At 33.2% G+C, this 17,872-nt stretch overlaps 1 protein-coding gene across 2 annotated transcripts in view; it reads right to left on the reverse strand.

Annotated features, from left to right (window-relative positions):
• Nucleotides 1-3,691: 3,691 nt before the first annotated feature.
• The window catches only part of LOC140749747 (juvenile hormone acid O-methyltransferase), a 34,588-nt gene continuing 20,407 nt past the window's right edge, over nt 3,692-17,872 (reverse strand). The window contains exons 1-5 of one of the 2 annotated variants that reach the window (XM_073082900.1): nt 15,499-15,594; nt 7,469-8,065; nt 6,693-6,864; nt 6,201-6,309; nt 3,692-5,674 (exon numbers count right to left, since the gene is read on the reverse strand). In XM_073082900.1, coding sequence (XP_072939001.1) covers nt 5,496-5,674; nt 6,201-6,309; nt 6,693-6,864; nt 7,469-7,830 — 822 coding nt within the window. In that variant the 5' untranslated portion in view covers nt 7,831-8,065; nt 15,499-15,594 and the 3' untranslated portion in view covers nt 3,692-5,495. Of the gene's footprint in view, nt 5,675-6,200; nt 6,310-6,692; nt 6,865-7,468; nt 8,066-15,498; nt 15,595-17,872 lie in introns of those variants that run through there. The other variant, XM_073082899.1, reaches the window with a different exon arrangement.

The following is a 17,872-nucleotide window of genomic DNA, read 5'->3' on the forward strand; positions in this document are numbered from 1 at the left end:
ATATGTTAATTTAATTTAGTTTGTAAATAGTTAGATAGATTATATTTTGTAAATTTAATTAATTGTGAGTAAATAAATATATTACTTTAAAAAAAAAAAAAAAAATTAGTAATAATCGGCTAAATGTTTAAACATTGTGAGAAAATACGAATAATATAAAATAATATACTGACACGTTGAATAAATTATTTAATATAGGTACTGATATAAAAAAATATCGTTGTTAGGTTTTTACATTTGTGGAAAAAGATATACAAAAGGCTCATAGTCATTATTCATAGCCTTTTGTATCGGTGGTATTGAGGACAAAAATCTACACCAGTAATTTGTAGAAAATTATATCTGAATTAGTAGTTAATTACGCGGTAAAACATATCAGCAAGCTTGTGCTCTCGCAGATTTTTAATAGTATCATATCTTAAGAGAAATTTAATTTATAATTAATATCGTTTAAAGTTCCTCTTAAGTTATAATAAAGGTAAGTCTGTATTGAACACTTTAGTTTTTTTTGTGGGATCTTTTCTATGTCATACAAAAAACAAGTAGGTACAATTATTAGTCTCCTTTGATACGCGTATGATTATGGTCAATGTATTTATTTATCCGTTGTTTTGCGTTGGCTGTATATAATAACAAAGAAATATCGGCAACCCTCGTAATGAGCACTATTTACTGTAAATTGTCCATGATCGTTATCTGATTCGGAAACAAAAAATTATAAAACGATTATGAAAAATTACCCATATAATCAATTCTGATATTTAGAAGTATTGCACGCCATAGAGTTAGAGGAACAAACATGTTCCCGATAAATTGGATTTTACGAATTTTATTCTTTGTGATTATTTTCAAAGGTCCTATGGCTGATGTCTTGGTCAAAAACTTTAATAATTACGTAAGTGTTTTTATAATAATTATTATCTTTGTGTAGTTTTTGCATTGACTATTCTTACAAGTATCCGATATTCACTTTTTCATGAAATAGGTTTGATGTTCTCATGGTCAGTCTCGCTTCAAGTATGGGAAAAGAATTAACAGATAATGAATGTATTGTTACACCCCAATGGGTAATATGATCCCCCTGCAAACATTGTATATACGATTGCATAGAAGTTTTATTTAATATCGCTATAAAACAATAAGTAATAAATTAAGATGTCTTCTATGCCAGTGTGAACAATATTTGGAACTAACAGCAGAGGAGCTAGTAGTCTGGTTTGTAAAAGATATATTTCACCCAAAAAAGAGACGAGAATCAACGGAGTTTCTCAATGCATGTAGTTTTTAAAGAACTTCTTTAGTCGCGTTATACATTTTTAGGTGGGCAATAATCTTTGAACTCGCGACATTTTTATCGTAACCGACACCTCTATATATAAATATGTACATACCTATATTGTGTGTGTACGTACATACATGTATCACATGCATGTTGGTATTAAACAAGTTAGAGTGGGTTTTAAAGTGTATGCTATGAACATTTTAGGGCCCCTACGACGTAGAATACACTCGGTGCGAGATGTGCGCGGGCTCAAAATCGAGGAACATGACGCACTTTACATTGGAAATGAACAAAATTGGAGAAGACTTTATTGCTAATGTTAACTTTACGTTTTTGACACAAGGACACGTGGATGTGGTAATTAGAAATATAATAAAACAGAACATAATATTTATTTTACTTCTAATATTTAAAACAAAATAATGAAGGTGGTAAAACCCTTTGGGTTCGACTACGGCGGTACCACCGCCACATCTATTTCTACCTCATAACAGCAGTATTAAGCGCTGCTGAGTTCTGGTTTGAAGGGTGGTAAGGGAGATATACTTATCCGAAGCGTAGTCCTCATGGTAACGGCGTAGTCCTCATGGTAACGGCGGATATGTGGCCGACTTCAGGTAGGAATATCTAAATCTATCTGGGGTTGATTACGGATGTCCACGGGCGGCATTAGCCACTTACCATCAGGTGGACTGCATGCTAGTCTGCTACTCCTATATTATAAAAAAAAAAGATTTAGTCCGCCGCGTAGTCGTCTGAAAATCTGGAGGCACGGTAGTGCCTCCGCCAAGTCGAGTATATACTTTTTAAACACTAGACATACTCGTAAAATAAAGTTTGAATTTGATGACGTGTAAGGTACGATGGTTACTTATATCATGATATGCTATTGGGTTCAGTCGATTCTGATGATTTTTTATACTTATTGGTTAAGTGGTAGGTTGTGAAATATATAATTCCATGTGTTCCGTACATTCAATATATTTTAAAGACAACGCAACTTTGTTCTAAATAATATATTGAAATCAATGGGACATAGCAGTAACGCGTTGATGATGATGATGTATCTATTAACGCTAAGATTTTTTATGACAGGTAAAAATAACAATATATGTTTTGAAAGACAATCAGAAAACCCTGTTGTTCAATTACAAAATTAATGATCCGTGTCAACATTATGCCTTCGCAGCCATAATTGAGAAGTATTTGAATGCAAGTAAATGTTTAATTAAGAAGGTTTGTACTCATTCATTTATTCACCTTTTGTATGTGGTATAAATATATATTTAAGTGTTATTTAGAATATTATTGCTGTTATTTAAAGTAGGTACTTCCAAAAATACAATTATTTGAAAAAAAAAAATTCTAAGATTACCCGCGTAGCGTAATATTTAAGGCAGTCGGATTTTTACGTTTTATGACTACTTATTATGTTTATTTGATAGCACAGTATTTAAAGCAAGTTTAAGCAATAATTACTTAATCAGCTTACAATAAGGGCGATGCCGCTGAAGTTAACTTAATTTTCACCGTTTAAACACAACGTAAGAAAAAAGTCTACATTGTTATCAATTTGTACCCTTACCAGGAGTTTTACGTTTCGACAAATATGACTGTTTTGGTATTTGTTTACGTATTTGCCCATACAAATTCCAATCAGCGCCCCTAGCGGATTGTGTCAAAACAGTCATATTTGTCGAAACGTAAAAACTCCTGGTGAGGGTTCTGATGTTTTTGGACGAGCTTGAAAACAAACGAACTTTATTTTATTCAGCTTTACTATTATATAGATTGTTTTAATTTATTCTTTTAATGTTCCAGGGGGACTACTTTGTAAATATAAACTTTTCTGAACTAACTAGGAAATTTTACGGCTCATCATTTTTCTACGGCGATTATTTAGTTAAAGCCAGTGTAATGTCGAAGCAAGGGAATATATTATGTTTGTTTATGAACTATGCCTTTACCAAAAAAACATAATAAATGGCATTTAAGTCGGTATATTTATTTATTTGTGTGTTGCATTATATTTTCTATATTTAAAAGATGGCGAGAAGGACCATCTTGCGGACAATTGTAATTTTTTCATCTTCTACTGTCACTATAGACCCCGGTAGAAATGGTCCGTTTAGCATCGGCGATCGACAATTTAGCTGTTTTTTCGAAAGCCATATACGGTGATCAAATGCTACACCTTGCACACATTTAAAGTCTAGTTGACGTTACTTTTGGACGCTCAATGCAGCAACTAAATGAAGAAATCGCTATGCAACATTAATGCATCGCTGAACTCGGCAAAATGTGTTACAGCATGGTGTAATCGCCAAACTACGAATTGCCGATGCCAAGTAGGCTTAAGTTAACTGTTACATTCCGTTATTAAAACAACGCTTTTCTGTAATTTTTAAATTTAATTAAATAATTGACAACGTTACAATAATCTTAATAAAATATTAATAAATAACATTAAGTAATATCTTCTCATAAACCTTTGTCTTTTTCAGAGAGATTTTAGTATTTATACATGCTTATTACAACAAACATGCTTAAATGATATAGAGAAAACTGATAGCTAATATATTGTATGACTTTAAAATCATATTTAATCTAGTAATAACTAGTAGTTACTGAGATTCATACATAAAATACTATTTAATACCTTTATTAGATCATTTTTTCGTGTTTATAATCTTCATCAACCCATTTTGTAACCAGTTTGTAGATTGACGAACGTTTGCGTCAATTTTTTTTTTTGCAAAAATTACGATTTTGGTAGAATTTTCACAGAAATTCGTATTATTTTAAGCAAAAGTGTCACCATTAAATACAATTTACGTTATATATTGAATCATTAACATAATTTCTTTTTGCAACGCCATTTCCTAAAAGGAGTTATATTTCATATAACTAGTTGACCCGGCAAACGTTGTGTTGCCATATAAATAAAAAAATGTTAAGGGTGAACAACCCTTATAACTTAGGGGTATGAAAAATAGATAGTAGCCGATTCTCAGACCTACTGAATATGCTCATAAAATTTGGTGAAAATCGGTATAGCCGTTTCTATTACTGGACCTAAATATTAAACTTTAGAAGTCAATGGATCTCGGTGGTTTAGGTACTATCTTAATTATGTGTTGTGTACTTTAACTATCGTTGTTTCACAAATACTTAACGTTACATTTTAATAATCTTATTATTAAAAGCTTATCGTAAATAATAAATAAAAATAATTATTTATTATAATTCCATTACCTCTAAAAATACTTAATTTGTACCATTTTTAATTCTGAAAATATATAGAATTTAGTCGCTATGCCAGCTTTATTAGTAGATCTACTAATTAAGTTAACATATTTTTTATTTCAATTTTGGTTTTTATGCCATGCTTTATGTGTGGGAATTTTATTTAATTTTACGATTTGCAAGCAATTCCCAGACTATTATCCTATACGATTATCAGTTTAAAAGGCCAACGAGTCCAAAATTTAGATCATGTTTCGACCTCAAAGGGCACATAACAAAAACAAAAGTTCTAAAAAATGACATTATGACATCTACTTGAATGTAAACATCGAAAATAGTAGGTACTTTAATTCTTCAAGTGATACGCGAAACATGAATTCAACACGACATTAATGAGATCGTTTTAAGAAATTAAAAAAAAAGAACATTTTAACAATCTGCCTATAAACCTACTCAATATACTTGTATTTCATTTAGAGACATATTATTTACAGACGTATTTAATATGGAACTACTTTCTTTCTAAAACATCTTAGCGCTATGAAGTGGGTTTCTGTTATGCATGGAGATGTCTACGTAACTGGTAACCTTGCGCAATGGTGTGAGTCCTATGTGAAATGCTACACTTGTCCTTAGTTTACTTGATAGTTTACTTAATGTACAAAATCCACATTTTTAGTTTAAATAGACATATGCTGTTGTTAACAATCTCTTATAAGTCTATAAACATCATTGTTTGTTTTTTGTTACAGTTTGTAAACATTTCCGAAAAATAAACGAATTTGAATTGAATTTGAATAGTTACTAAGTTGTCGCTTTCTTTGGATTCGTTCATAAAAATAAATCGTTTCAAATATAGATATGTTTAAATCGATTATCCAAAAGTAATTCGCATGGCTTCTTAAATGTCTAGGAATAGTTGTTTTACGTGTAACACAAAGAATATAATTGTATTGTTAAATTACAATTACTTTTTAGCACTTACAACTAGTAAGCTGTAACTAAATCTAACATGAACCGAGCCATCCGTGTTGTTATTAACCGGTTCTATAAACCTCATATCGCGCAATATATTCACATAATCTTCCATGAATATGTGATACATTTCTTTCGGTATCTTGAACGGATTCACTGCTTTTACTGCTTCTGAAATATAGAAAAGTAGAAAAACATGAATTGGAATACTGTAGAACCCTTTGTGGTTCCACCCTGGAAGCAACAACACACCTAGTTCTGCCTATCCACAACAGCTTTAAGCATTACTGTGTTCCGCTTTGAAGAGAGTGGTAAGAGTATACTTATCCGAGGCGATTCTTAGGGGTAGCAATATATCTGCGGTCACCCGGTAGGAGTCTATTTTTATCTGAGATTGATTACAGATATCCATGGGCGGCAATAACCACTTACCATAAGGTGGACTGCATGCTTGATTTATCAATACAATTGTATAAAAAGTGTAAACCAGGCTAAAATTAGTACTAGTAGACTGCCACTGCGAAAATTAATGCTTACATATAAGTAATTCTAATAATATACCTAATGTATGGACCTCTTGATGGTTAGCCCCCTTTAAATATCTCTAATTTAATAAATCTTAAAATCTATAGTCTAAGTTGTGATCATGGCGAAATTTTTTTAATGTGTGTTATCAACACTACACAAAATTACTTACTTTTTACTGCTTCAATGCTGTCATAGACATAACTTGAATGCTTGCTTTTAACGTCGACGTTTGTGAATCCAATCTTCTCCATCATTCTCTTTATTTCCTTTTCTGGTTCCTAAAATATAATTAAACAACGTTAGTTTTCAACTGTGTAAATTATATTGATATTGGTCTTGACTGCTTAGTTTTGCATCTTTATATGATTTTTATTTATTTTAAATGATTAAATCATTTAAGTTAGAAGAAGTAAGATGGTATGAGAAAATCTTTAACTAATCTCAAGTAAGCGAACGTCCAATACGAAGCTTTATTTTCTACTTAATAATCGTAAGTGGCAAACGGAAAATGATGTCTGCTTTTAAATATTTAGTTAAGTACAATTTCGTTCTTTAGTGGCAGTGTTATCATGGTGGCACACAACTGTCCAACTTCTTCTAATACGAATGGTTTTACTAGTACATTTTTCGGATTATCTTAATTTTGCTAATAAAATAATACCTGAGAGTCATGGTAGGGCGATACGTAGCGGTCTACGTCTTTAAGCCAGTAGCGCCATCTCTTGGTGCGTGCGAGAAGCCGGTATACGTCGTAGACCGGCATGTGTCCTATAAACATTAGCAGGCAGTCACCACCTTCTGACAGGAGATCATAGATATTGCTGAACGCACTCCTGAAAATATTAAAAAATATTTTTGTCTCCTTAAACATGTTTTTTTTAAATAGATGAAAGTTTAAGGGAAAATAGTGTTTTTAATTACGTCTTGTTCTAATAAACACAAACTGCTACGCAAATCACTTTCGATTCGGCAATAAATCCTTATAAAAATCTTAAAATTCCTAAAAGTTTCTAATTGAATTATTTAAAATATGTTTTTTTCGTATTTCACGATTAACTTAGGAAAATGCATTTTTTTTTACTTTTCACACGTCCCTTTTTTGTTTTAATAAATAGGGCGATTAATAATTTAAATTAGTAATTAATGTGATTAATTTTATTTATTTAATATTTTTTTCACAATATCAAAAGTGCAATGGCCGAATAAAAATAATTCCATAACAATTTTATTATTAAAGGAAAAAATCATAACTTAATTATAAAAATATACTTTTTTTGTTAATTTAATCATAAAAACCAAGAGTAGGTATAATTAGAGTATTAAAATTAACAAATGTTATTTTTAACACGCTTTTTTATATTTATGAAAAATTTATTTTTTTATTACATTGAAATGACCTGAAAATAATATGGGTATTACATATTTACGTGTACTTACTCTTGGTGTTTGATCCAGTGCAGAGTATAGAACGAAACAGCGTGATCGAAACTTCTTCGTAGTGCTTCCGGCAGTTTTCCCTCGATGTCCAAAACTATGAATTTCGTGTCAAAATTGGAATGTTTCTCGTTTGCGAATCTCACCATTTCTTCGCTGATGTCGCACCCGACGATTTCCTTGTAGTTGTGGGGTAAATATTTTTTTAGTATGTTGGTGGTGACGCTTCCGTCCCCACACCCTATGTCTATGATTCTATCACCACTATTTTTCCACTTGATGGTCGCTGCGAATTCTTCGAGACACTGACAGGCGTCTCTCTTCTGCAAGGCATTGCTGCTTTGATACAGTTCAGCATCGTTCATTTTTGTTTTATTTTTAATATTAAAATATTGCGTTATATTTTAAATACAGTCGGGTGCGCGAGCGCTAGGTTGCCGTGCTCGACGCGGTTCCGGCGGGCAGTCTCGGCAGGAGTGGTGTTCGTATGTATTTATATGTGCCACCGTGCGATGACATCGTTGAATACAGTGGCAAAGTTGAACCACAAAAACAAGGCTTCAATATATACTGATATTAAATTATACGTCACAGGAAAATCTGAAAATAAAACACAAATTGTTTTGAAACATACGACATGATTTTAATAATGCGATAACAATTATTTATTAGTCGCAGTTGTCCAAAATTTAACTGTAATTAAACGCAATTAATAAATGATAAACTTGATTCACCGAAGACTAAAGATTACCTATATTTTGTTTTTGATAAGATACAAAGTACTCAATTCAAAAACAGTTTTATCTTAAAGCCTATATATTATGTATTTTTCGATTATATATTAACTTTCGTTCATTTTAGTTATTTGTAAAACACGCCATGCAGGAGAAACATGGTTTAGCTTGGCTAAACCATATTTAAGAGTAATAATTTTTAAAATAATTTTTGAAAATGGATGGTAATAATTAATAATACTAAACAATTTTACTGTATTACTTACCTATATAGTTACTTTGAGAAAAGAAAATATTTTATTTTTGCGTGTATAAATTATGATTACTTTATAACATCCATATTAATATACAATCATATTATACTCATCAGTCACTTAATCATGTCTGATAAAAATGAAAGACACAGGGAGAAAATTAAGAAATTTATGGAGTTACAAACCGTATCTCATAAGAGTTTTAAATTCGGGCGATCTGAGCTTCGTATCATAGTTACCTCTGATTTTCGCAAGCTCCGTGCGTATTATAATTAAATTGTAAATCTACACACCTGAGTTCTTTGAAAAAAAGTTTTAACTTGCTCAAAGTTATGATAAACCCCTCTTAACCAGAGAGGAGACCCGTGCCCTGCTGTGGGGGTGTAATGCTTAAGGGCACGTCTCGCATAGATCGCAGAGGCCCGTAGCAAACTCTATGACTAACGTGTAGTCGTAGCGTTTGGTTTGAAGGACAAGGCACTCTACAATAACTATGAAAATATGTCCTAAGGGATACCATTACATCAGCGATTATTATTACATAGAACTTTTCATACATAGAACTTTACATAGAAAGTTTCCCATGGATTTATAGTAGATAACGATTTAATAAAAGGTCGCCTACAACACCTTTGGTAATTTATACTTTAGTAAAAAAAAAACAATATGCGAAAACCGTTTATTTTTTTATTCATGCAAGCTGTTTATACACTGTATGTTTTCCAATTAAGTATGAATAATATGGGTCTAATCCCTGTTACCCTAGGTCCTATGAACATCACTTGGAACTGTTCCATATTGTTAGCACTGCGGATTTATTTTTCGTAAATATAACTGTATTTAGAAAAATGGATGAGACCTATATGATTTGATTGCAATAATCGCAGTTAAACCTTAACTGTCCCATTGCTGGGTCTCTTCTTAGAGTGAGGGGGAAACTTTTTTCAGAACTTATACGCGTGCGTTTTTCCTTTTGATTTTTTTCCGCCGTTTTATGTAAGTTATAAATAGATAATTACGTTTTGATAAATCAAAGGTGCCTTGCCTGTTTGGGATTTGAACTTCGGACCTCCGTATTGAAAGAGCGAGATTCTATCTATTAGGCTAGTATAGCTTTTAGACTAGATTAGAAGGAAATATTTGTGAACTATGTATTAACAAATCGACCAGCATAAGCACCAGAATTTTCCGGAATCCTTGGAAAGTGCATGAAGTATATTCTACTGTTCGAATAGCATTTGCGTTTGCTGATAGATCAAACAGTATAATTATAGCAATACGGAAGAGCTAATCGTGGTTCCGTGCGGAGCTACCTGTAGCAAACCAATTTTTGCCTCATTACCTGACGACATGTTAAAACATACTACATTTTGACTCGACTAAAGAGAGTAAGTTTTTTTCGCGCCTATATGTTTCTTTGAGATGCCCTGTAGCCCGAATGGTCTGACGACTATTAAGATATAACATAAGGTAATTTTTCAAATTCAAGGTATCGTTGGATTCCTCCAAGTTTTGGGAGTGGCATATGCTACATTATACCTACTATATTACTTCCCTTTTCAGTTAATTATTTTGAACCAGTGGGTACTTTTTGCTTTAATACTACAAGACCTTAAGAGTAAAGTATCAGCGGCACGTTTATGTTTGAGCTTAGGTGGGTCCACACTTTTGTGTGTGACTAAGAAGAAGAGGCACTCTGAGGTCCTGGTTAGAAATTGCTACAGTTAAGACTAACTGCTTAATAACCGATTGGCTACAGATTTCTTTATTGCATTACATGGAATTACAAATACAGGTAGTTAGCTTTAGATGCTTGTGAACTCAATTACGTATATGTCTCTGGCGCCACCAGTGTTTAATAGGACATGCCATAGGTTTTCCACGAATCGATTTTCCTGTTTCCATTCAATGAAATGTAAATTTACATGTGCCTTACTACGACGCCTTAGAACATGGTGTACGATCTTAGAATAGATCGGTTATCACGATTTTAGATCGGCAAGTCTTCGTTTGTGAATATTCTTTTGTCAAGTAACGTGCACAAATGTCCTTCAACTCATCTATTTTTATTTAGCCTATTATGATTTTGAAGTACAATGAGTAAGGAATATCGGCAACGTATACCGCTAAGTAATTCGTAAGCGAATCTGCTCTGGAAATCTCTTCTACGCAGTTACTCGTATGATGCATAACTTTATATCTATTTTTGAAGTGGAAACTTCTTTGGGCGTGCAGAAACAGTACAAGAGTGAGTACTTAAGTACTCATAGCACTCATAGCATATTAATATGCTAATATTTTTGTGTAGATAAATGGATATTTGTATGTTAATAATTTTAACTTACAAATTATATATAGATTATAAATATAGATTATTGATCTTATAGTAATTAATTTCAAAATTAAAATAAAGTTATTTTCGAGCTTTCATTTCTATAGGAAATCCCCATGACTGTCTGTTTTTTTTCATTTGTTATAGTATGTAATATAGCGAAGATAACTATACTTCAAAATTTGATTGCCTACGCAGAGCCTACTGTGGTTAACAGACCAGTCTACATAGAGCATTCTGGATTTGATTGCTGACCTTGTAGACATTTAAATGATACATAAAAATATATCAAAACGAGCTGACCCGGCAAACGTTGTGTAGCCATATAAATAAAAAAAATGTTAAGGGTGAATAACCCTTATCACTTAGGGGTATAAAAAATAGATACTAGCCAATTCTCAGACCTACTGAATATGCATATAAAATTTGGTGAAAATCGGTAAAGCCGTTTTGGAGGAGTACGGTAACTAACATTGTGACACGAGAATTGTATATATAAGAAGATAATTATTTGACATTTGGTATATTCATCTTTATGTAGATCTGAAGCGACATGCAAAGTTAGCAATGTCGAGCATGATCGGAAGTAGGATCGGTGACGGTTAGTGGCAAGATTTCATCACACTTATGTGCTTTGGAGGGCAGGTTAAGCGGTCGCAATAGTAATTATAGGATAGGAGAGGTTAAACCTCGTCAGAAGATATATGCATGGTTTGAAAGCTTTCGACACGGATTGGCCACTAATCCATAGCTCTGCCTATACGTATAATTGGAACGATGTGGTAGAGTGCGCTCAGGGTTATCAGCTGTGGGAAAAGACTCCTGCCCAACAGTGGAGTACAAAAAGAGTTGTGTTATTCATCAAACATCATTGAAGCAACTTGTGTGATGAATGTAGTCAGATCAGCATCATCAATGCGATACACACGTTAAAAAATCTTTTGATTTCTCCGATATACAGGTTTCATCACGACAGTTTCCTTCACCGTTTAAGCAAATTATAATTTCAATACGCACAAACTGAAAAATCCGGGGTGCGTGCCTGGGATTTGAACGTCGGGTCCTTCGATCAAGAGGCCGAGTTTCGGCCTCACTGCTTAAGTGAGATTTTAAGTTACCTAAATAAAAACCGTAATAATTTGTCGACTTGAAAATGACAAGCTCAATAATATAAAATATAGAATGTTGCTAAATATAAATACTATGATTTATATGATAGTTATGTGTTAAATAATATTGGAACTATGTATACATGGATTAATAAAATATTATAGATAACTATATGAAGTTGGGATGGCATGGGATCATTTCAGTACTTAGATAGACATCATTTCAGACTTATATAGGGACGACCATCTTAGTCCTCAAGTGTGGTAATGCGTCTATGATCGGCATCGGTAGGATCTCCTTTCTATATGGAGTTAGTTGCAGATGTCCAAGGGCGGTAGAAACCACTTACCATCAGATGGACGTCATACTCATTTTCAATCTTATAAAAACATAACTGTAGTTTTGAGGATCCTTAACTTTTAAATAGACCTTTAAAGAAAAATATCAAGCGCAGAAATCGTTTTTAAATATTTGAGTTACTATAGATTTAGTATCAATACTATTGTAAACTGTAACATTCATTCAAATGAATGTTACAGTTTTTGGTTCTACGAGTTAGAGGACACAATTTATTTTTTGAGTGTCAAAAGTGTAACCTTAAATCCAAGTGTGTGAGTTCCATGCCAAAATCTTTCTTACAACGCTCCGATGACAATTCTCTAAAATTACCTGAAGAAAATTTCCAGATAAATTTATTTGTTTCTAACATTTAAAATTTAATCTCACAAAATACTGTTTTGATTAAAAGTGAATCATTTTGAATTTTGACTACCCCTATTTCGGTCTACTATCAACCACTGTTTTGGCAAAGATCAATTGATTATTTTTCTCATGTATTTACTCGTATAGAAATACTAGCTTTAACTCACAGCTTCGCTCGCGTTCATGGGTTTTTATCTATCCTTCGGGCAGTATTTCTTTCAGGATAAATGGTTCCTTATGTCTTTTTCTGAACCTCTGACAACCGACACTCTCTGACACTTTGACACTTACAACTTGACACTTTGACACTTGCACAACTTTGACACCTCTGACACTTACAAGTGTAAAGTAGAAGCATTTTTGATTTTTACCCACATGTAAATTGTTGAACTGTTAACTATACCTTGTAATATTCCACTATTCTCATTCTTAAAAATGCAATCCTACCTACAATTGTAAAATCTCAAGAATTTTATTTTGTTCCGATGCTTGATGTATTTATTTGAAAATGAACATGTATTTTCTTATGTAAGTGAGTTGTACTGTTTTAGAAAATAAATATCTTAAACCGTTAGTGTAGCGACAAACAAATAAACCCACATTCGAATTTATAATATTAAGTTAAGGCGCTTGGGTTGATAAATATTTTTAATTATATTATTAAATTATCCAAATTAATTAATTTTAAAAGTGGATTTTTTATGTTCGTTTATAATTTAACGATGAGAATGAAAATAAAAATTCAATGATGAAATTCAGTTGAGTATAAAACCTCTATTTTGGAAATGCTCCGTCAATTTTTCTTGATAAACAGAATAAAATAATTATTAATAAATATTCATTATTAAATTAATATTATTATTAAATATTTAAACAAAAAGGAAATCTATGAATCGCTGAGCCATTTATGTCTCACACTGAGCTTGGCTTAATATGTGAATTACCACGTTATGCGGATCTCAGCAAGTGCGGATTAGTCGACTTTACACGGCTTTGAGATTTTTTAAAAGAACTCTTAGGCGTGTTGGTTTCTTTTTTAGAATGTTTTTCCTTTATCTTCTACCTAAAATCATGCTAGTAGAAGAAAGAGTTAATTGCAATCATAGAATGAGTAAATGGTATAAAATAGAAACCAAGCCTTGATTTTTATATTTTTGCATGTACTCTTAAAACTTCGAACAAAGAACACTGATTAGATTTGGGTGCAATTTTTGTTATTGGCAATGTTATTGACACATGGACTAGACATATAACTTTCGCATATTGTATGTAAATTATTTGAATACCGATGGCTGGAGCTAACCCAATAGGGTTGTTTTGATGTCTATTATTGTTACTGATCAGTATTACCTAAGCACACAAATTATGCATAGATTGCGTAATTATGTATCTATATATTTTATAATTTTGAGAATATAAACTGCAGAAGGGACGAACATGTAGAAATCCTTCTCCAGACACAGCGATCATGGGCGCGCGAGAGTTTAGTATTTAAAAATAACCGTATTCTTGAAATGGCTTATCGGGGGACGTTTATGACTTATTAAAATAAAATACAATTTAGTTAAAAGTGTAAATAAACATAATGTTTAGGATAAACTAGAACAAGTATACAATATGAAATTAATTATATAACCTTCAGAAAGTACCCGATGCCGTGGGAGCGACGACGGGTTATGTGGGACTTTTACCGCACAAACCCCCCCCCGGTGACCGACCTAGGCGCTGCGTAGAGGACTCAGGGATCTCCAAAGGAACGCAATCGGAGTCCTCCTAGCCCCGTCGGGCTCTGCCCAGATGATCATGAAGTTCGCCACTCCTTGTGGAGCGTACGACGGTATGTGGTCACACATACCATCGTTCTTCCCGGGGTCGCTAGCCAGCCGGTTAGAGCTCCCACTCTTGCCACCCGCACCCCAAAAGCCCCCTTTTAGTCGCCTCTTACGACAGGCCAAGGATACCGTAGCCCTATTCTGGTCCCAGAACTACAGGGACAATCAGGCTTATACCTACGATATACAAGTTTTCGCGCTGTCTTATTCAAATTTGGTCCAAAATTGGTCCATTTGGTCGTAGTAGGAGCTTTGTTCGTTTCGTCTAGACATAGTTAGCACTTTGAACTTTTTTTGAAAACAAACGGTTTTTGGTTCTCCAAACAATTTCAGTCTATTAAATTAAACCATTGCTACCTCAGTCTATTATTGCCACGCTTTTATTAGCTTGGCCTGTAAGTATGTATGTAACGGAATCTTTGAACTCGATTTTACCCACTTTGATCTGTTCGATTAATTTAAAATTTTGTACAATTATCAAGAACCGATGACAATACACGATTTAAATAATTTTATCCCATTCAACTCATTAGGATCGTCAGGAATCAGTGTTAACAATTTTCCTTGTGCTAATTTAGCGTGGTTTTTAGTTGTAAACTGTAATTATTTTTTAGGACGAATATCGACAACGAATTCCGTCGCGTAGAGTCGCGATTTGATGTTCAAAAAGAGTCCTACATGAATAAATGAGATTTGAATTTGGATCTTAACATGTGAGGTGAATTCTTCTAAATTGCAGGATTTTATAATAATATCAGGTGTTGGGTTCCTCTAAATTTCGAGAGTGACATTGGCGGTATATGGGCGGATTTTTGATTTTACAGTAATTCCAGTTAATTGTGTATAGGACCTGCATTTGCAAGTGTCTATAAATTTAAGCTTTGTTGTAGTTCAGCATTAATAATTTGAACGAAAATTTAATAATACTGTATCACCATAATCATGAGAATTAATTAATTAATAAAGGTTTAATTTAATGAAGACCAGTCCAAATTTTTTGCAGTGATCTCTTAAATTGATTAAATGCTAATTATATTATTATCATCTAGATAAAAAAGTGGGAACTTACTCGCAATTGAAATGATGACTCGAACTTAACAGAGCAAAACATATCAATGAGTTAGGATGTATTTCGTGAAGTGAATTCTCAGATACACTATAGTATCATGACCTTAGTTACACCGATTCGCGTGTACCCACCTCACGTTCAAATTGCCTATACATTACTTTTGCATTTTTCACAGACCTTGCCATAGAAAATGTCATCGTTTCGTCTTCACAATAAAGTTCACTTTCCGGCGATCTAACTAAAGGATGCAATTACACATTTTGGCAATTTCGCTATATTTGCGATTCGAAATGGAATCAGTTTTATAAATGTTAAGGTTCTTTTTCAAACGCGACAACAAGTGCATTTTTGTGGTTTCTGGCTTGTTATTTAATAAAGGTTTACGTCACACCAAAAGTAATTAGAAATTGCAACTTTGTGCGGTGTTTTAGAGTTTAATTTTGTTTGTGGTGTGGCAATGAAATTATAATGCAGCTCACAATTTTCGGGCAAAGCAGGCGTATTCAACGATCTTCTTTGACCGTCCACGAAAAAGTGCATTGCCCTGCGCTTGCGTCGGGTTTTACATTTTTTATTGCCTTTATTTGCGTCGTCACTATCTACACAGCTGAGTTAGAGCCTTGACCTAGCCTAATGTGATTTGTATTGACTACCGGCTACCATTAGTTGAACACTCCGACGGTATTTCATATAATGGATGCACTCAATCACGAGTGCTAATTATATTTCAGCAAACTATCAAATCGCAGTTGGTTATATTATAACAGTTGATACGAAACAAAATCTCACTGTGAATCAAATTTAAAGAACAACGAGTTCAAAATTCTAATTAATAAAAGGACCAATTGAAGAAAAAAATATTGTTCAGAAAATAATGATAATAAAAATATAATTGACTCAGTTATTGTACTCATTTGCATCAAAATTATACTTATTCATATAACAATAAATAATAAATTATTTATTTTCAGAATTTAAGAAAATCAGAACCCACATATTTTATTTCGCATTTTATTTTTCATTAAATAAATGCAATGTTATGTATTCAATCACGGCTCTATTTTGTTAACAAACGTATGTTTTAATATTATTTTATGACTTTTAATTGCCACGTAAAACTGCAACATATTGTGAAGAAAGAAGGAAAATAACTTTTTTCTTCAATAAATTGTATACTGCAGTTTTGGGGAATGATTTTGTTTATGATAGGTATAATTGATAATGATATAATAAATAGAGACATGTAGGAAACGATGAATTATTGTTATACCACTGAAATGTAAAATCGTTTACGATACGGTTAAATATTTTTACACTTACGCAAATGTTCAAAATCGTCTGAACACATTATAAGTACAAATAGAGGACTAAGAACGTATCAAAATTTTATCTTTAATGGCCGCATTGCTTTTAAAGATAAACCTACACACGTAGGTACGTGTCTCGAATGTGGGCACAGAGCATTGCATTTTGGTAACGTGCATGTTGTAATCTAAACTTGAAATTCAAGGACGCTGTTAAAAACCGGCGAAAAAAATTCAAGTCGGTGCATCCATACGCCATAATGCAAGTGCGCTGTGCGTTTATTGTGATGCGCGCGCGATGCACTTGATCCTTGATGCACTTTGCTGAATTTGAAGGTGGTAGAACCTTTGTGGTTCGACTCCGGCGGCACCACCGCCACCCCTATTTCTACCTAATAACAGCAGTGTTAAGCGCTGCTGTGTTCCGGTTTGAAGGGTGTGGTAAGAGAGACAGACTTTTCCGAGGCGTTCCGGCTTAGTCCTCAGGAGCAGCGGCGCATCTGTGGCCCACCTCAGGGAGGAATATCTAATCCTATCTGGGATTGATTACAGATGTCCATGGGCGGCAGGAGCCACTCACCATCAGGTGGACTGCATGCTCGTCTGCTACTCCTATATTATTCGCCACTTATAGTCTCCACTGCTTTTATAATGATGTTATCAAGGACGCGTAACTGCACGTAAGGCTTATTATATCTATGCAAAGCTTTAAATAATCAGTAGCACTACTAATATCCGTTATTAATAGATTTAATCTGTCCAATGTTTTGCCTGCCAAAGATCGAATTTCAAGGAGCTCTGAGTACTAGAAATGTATTTCTTGTTATTTTTATATTGGCTACAATTGCATCAGTAGGCATGAGTATTAAAACTATGGAAAGCCATGAAACTGTGGAAGAGCTGGAGTTTTTAGTAATCCGTCTGTTGGCCAAACCGTCAGAAAGCCTAAGTACTTAGTTTGAACGATTATTGCATATTGATAATACATTGTTTTTCGCTAACTATCGATGACGGACATTATTCTGACGAGGTTCTTATTTGGCCATCGCATGCACTAAACACAAATTTTC

This window comes from Epargyreus clarus, unplaced genomic scaffold (genome assembly GCF_041222505.1).
Source record: "Epargyreus clarus isolate Ecla_fem2 unplaced genomic scaffold, WU_Ecla_fem_2.2 ptg000018l, whole genome shotgun sequence".
NCBI lineage: Eukaryota > Metazoa > Arthropoda > Insecta > Lepidoptera > Hesperiidae > Epargyreus > Epargyreus clarus.